At 40.7% G+C, this 2,644-nt stretch overlaps 1 protein-coding gene across 4 annotated transcripts in view; it reads left to right on the forward strand.

The window, feature by feature from the left end:
- The first annotated feature begins 627 nt into the window (after positions 1 to 627).
- Positions 628 to 2,644, forward strand: part of ZBTB18 (zinc finger and BTB domain containing 18) — a 5,163-nt gene continuing 3,146 nt past the window's right edge. Inside the window, exon 1 of one of the 4 annotated variants that reach the window (XM_009893645.1) lies at positions 628 to 816. In XM_009893645.1, the coding sequence (XP_009891947.1) occupies positions 804 to 816 (13 nt within the window). In that variant the 5' untranslated portion in view covers positions 628 to 803. Of the gene's footprint in view, positions 817 to 1,633; positions 1,670 to 2,644 lie in introns of those variants that run through there. The other 3 variants (XM_009893648.1, XM_009893646.1, XM_009893649.1) reach the window with 3 other exon arrangements.

Here is a 2,644-nt window from a genome sequence, read left to right on the forward strand (position 1 = left end):
CGGCGTCCCGGTGCCACGGCAGCCAAGTAAATGACAGCCCGACCAACCCCCTCCCCCGCTCGCCGATGGGGTTAAAGCGATGTGCGGGTAAAGCCCGAAGGCTGGAAGTGGTGCCCCGGGCAGGTGAGGGGTTGGGCGGCGTCGGGGCGTCGCTTGGGCCGCCCGAGCGGTGAGGCTGAAGGGACGGAGGGCGAAGCGCGGGGAGCCGTGAGTGGGGCGACTAGGTTCGGGTTAATTCCTGCTTATAACTGCACCTCTGGGCTCGGTAAAACTGAATTGGTGTGGATTTCTCGGGTAACCCCGCGGCTGGGGTGTGCTGTCAGTACATAAAGCGGTCCTCTGACTTGAGGCAGAAGTGTTGCTATGCTGCAAATACAGTAGAGCCCCATATGTTTAGGATTTTCTTCTTTTTTTTTTTTTTCTTTCCCTCCCTGTTAGAAAGTTTGAAAAAAAGAGACTTTGAAGTATTTTGTTTATACTAACAGAAGAGAAAAGTTCTCCTAAGAAAAAGCTGGTGGCAGGAGTGTAGAGGAGTAGCATATGGCATTAAAAGGAGCACAGCTGGAGGTAGCATTTCCATCTGAACATGATGTCAGAGCAGCTGACAGCCTGCCATCCCTCAGCCTTTTATTCTAACACACAGACAGGGAGTTAGTGTGTGCAGATCTGTGTGTGGAGAAGGTATCTCATTCCTCTCTAACATCATCTCCACTTTGCATCTGTCTCTCCTAGTCTGCTTTTTTTCCACCGATCTAACAGACCTGGAGCCAGCAAGACTCAGAGGAAAGGACTTAATCAGGTTTATGTGTACTAAAGGTAGGAGTAGCAATAGATTAGATACAGCATATTTCTGTTTTGGTGTGTTGTTTATTGAATTTCAGAAAAAAAAATCACATTACTTTTCTAACCAAGTTTAGAGGTAATATATGAAATTGAGTATTAAACAGATAAGTGGACTTAGTCAAAAGGCTTGGGCTACAGTTGGAGAGTATCAGTTCTTGGGCACATTGTTAGTATTAACTTTAATGCATATTGTGAGAATGTCTTGGTTTGGAAGAAGGAGAGAGTAAGTTCATTCTTCATTGCTGAGACCAAAACTGCATTGGATTTAGTGGCAAGCATAAAGAGAGTTCTGCTTTACCGTCTTGTATTGCATCATTTAAATGACTTTATGGGGGTTTTAGTGAAATATTAAAAAGTGTGTTGTTTTTTTTTTAAAAAAAAAAGGACTGTTCTGGCTAAAATGTGTTTGTGGGGAAGTCTTTCATTAAACTTCACGGTTAAATATCCAGCAGCTCAGAACCGTAGTAGCATACAGCTGTAGTGCTTCTGAAAGATAGAAATCAGTTATGTGTTTAGAAACTTTTGTACTCGGGAGAATGGCTTGACTGGTTTCCTCTTTTCTTTCTCGCGTGTAGCATTTGAAATCTTTTATTTCAGCATAACAATAATTATTTGAAGGAGTTTTTGTATTTGCGACTAATTTAGAACTTGTAGATTTGAGCTGCCTGAATTGGCCAGACAGCTGTAATCGCACTCCTCTATTCTTAATCTCTTTATCTGGGCAGCAGCTGCCATATGGCCACAGTCAGCTGGATCAGATGTTTATAAGCTTCCTTCTTCGTCCCTCTCTGTCCTTTCAGCCTCCTAATTTGATCACAGCTACCTTGTGAGCTGCCCTCCAATCTTTATTTTTAGCCCTCTTAAGGATTAGGATTGATGTTGGCTGTGGGGCACTTAAAGTGATTGTATTGTAAATCTTCGTGCTTTACTCTAGCAATGGTATTTTGCAGAATATAGTAGGGGTTGTGTTGTAAGTTTTAGTACATCTTGGTTTTCGAGGGATGAGGATTTTTCAATAATATCTGCCAGCCTAGAGCCACGATCTGCTTAGATGGTTTGATGGGAGAGTATTGCTATCAATCACAGAAGAATAGATTAAGACAGGTTTTTAAGAGATTTTACTTTCTATTTGAGTTTTGACTTCTCTACTCCTTTGAAGTTTATTTTTTCTTTATCATCGAGGGAGGTGAATAGAAAATTACTTGGGTAAGAACAGTACTCGGGATACTGATTTTAAATATGCACACATGCACACATGCTCACGTTGAATGACTTTTTTTTTTTTTTTTAAGTTTGGTACTGCAAACTCTGTGTGGTGTGGGAGGGGAGGGAAATTTCTGTCCTGCTTAGAGGAAGCCGTGCTTGTTGGCATTTTGGTTGTTAGGGTTTTTTTGTAAATTCTGCATGTTGGCAAAAAAATGTTCATGTTCTGTTGTACAGTACAGAGAAGGTTTAAAACCTGAAACTGTACTTACTACAAGAAGAAAACCACGCGACCTAAATTTCTAAAAACCTTGATTTTGCTGTCACTATAAATTGACACCTGTAAATAATTTTTATACTTTATGAATGTTAGACCTTCAGATTTGGGTATATTAGCATTTCTTCATGCACGAACCTTTCCTTTTACTACAACTTGACTTTAAAATGAAGGTTGATTGTCTGATTATTTTTTTTCTTTCTTCCCCCTCTGTGATCTCTCAAACTTAGTGTTAATTTTTTTTTTTTTTTTCGGGTCTGCCCTCCTAGGGACGCAATCTGGAGGAAGTTCCCTTAAAAAAAAAAAAAAACAACCGTTGAA

The sequence above is a fragment of the Charadrius vociferus genome, unplaced genomic scaffold (genome assembly GCF_000708025.1).
Source record: "Charadrius vociferus isolate BGI_N301 unplaced genomic scaffold, ASM70802v2 scaffold309, whole genome shotgun sequence".
In the NCBI taxonomy this organism is placed as follows: domain Eukaryota; kingdom Metazoa; phylum Chordata; class Aves; order Charadriiformes; family Charadriidae; genus Charadrius; species Charadrius vociferus.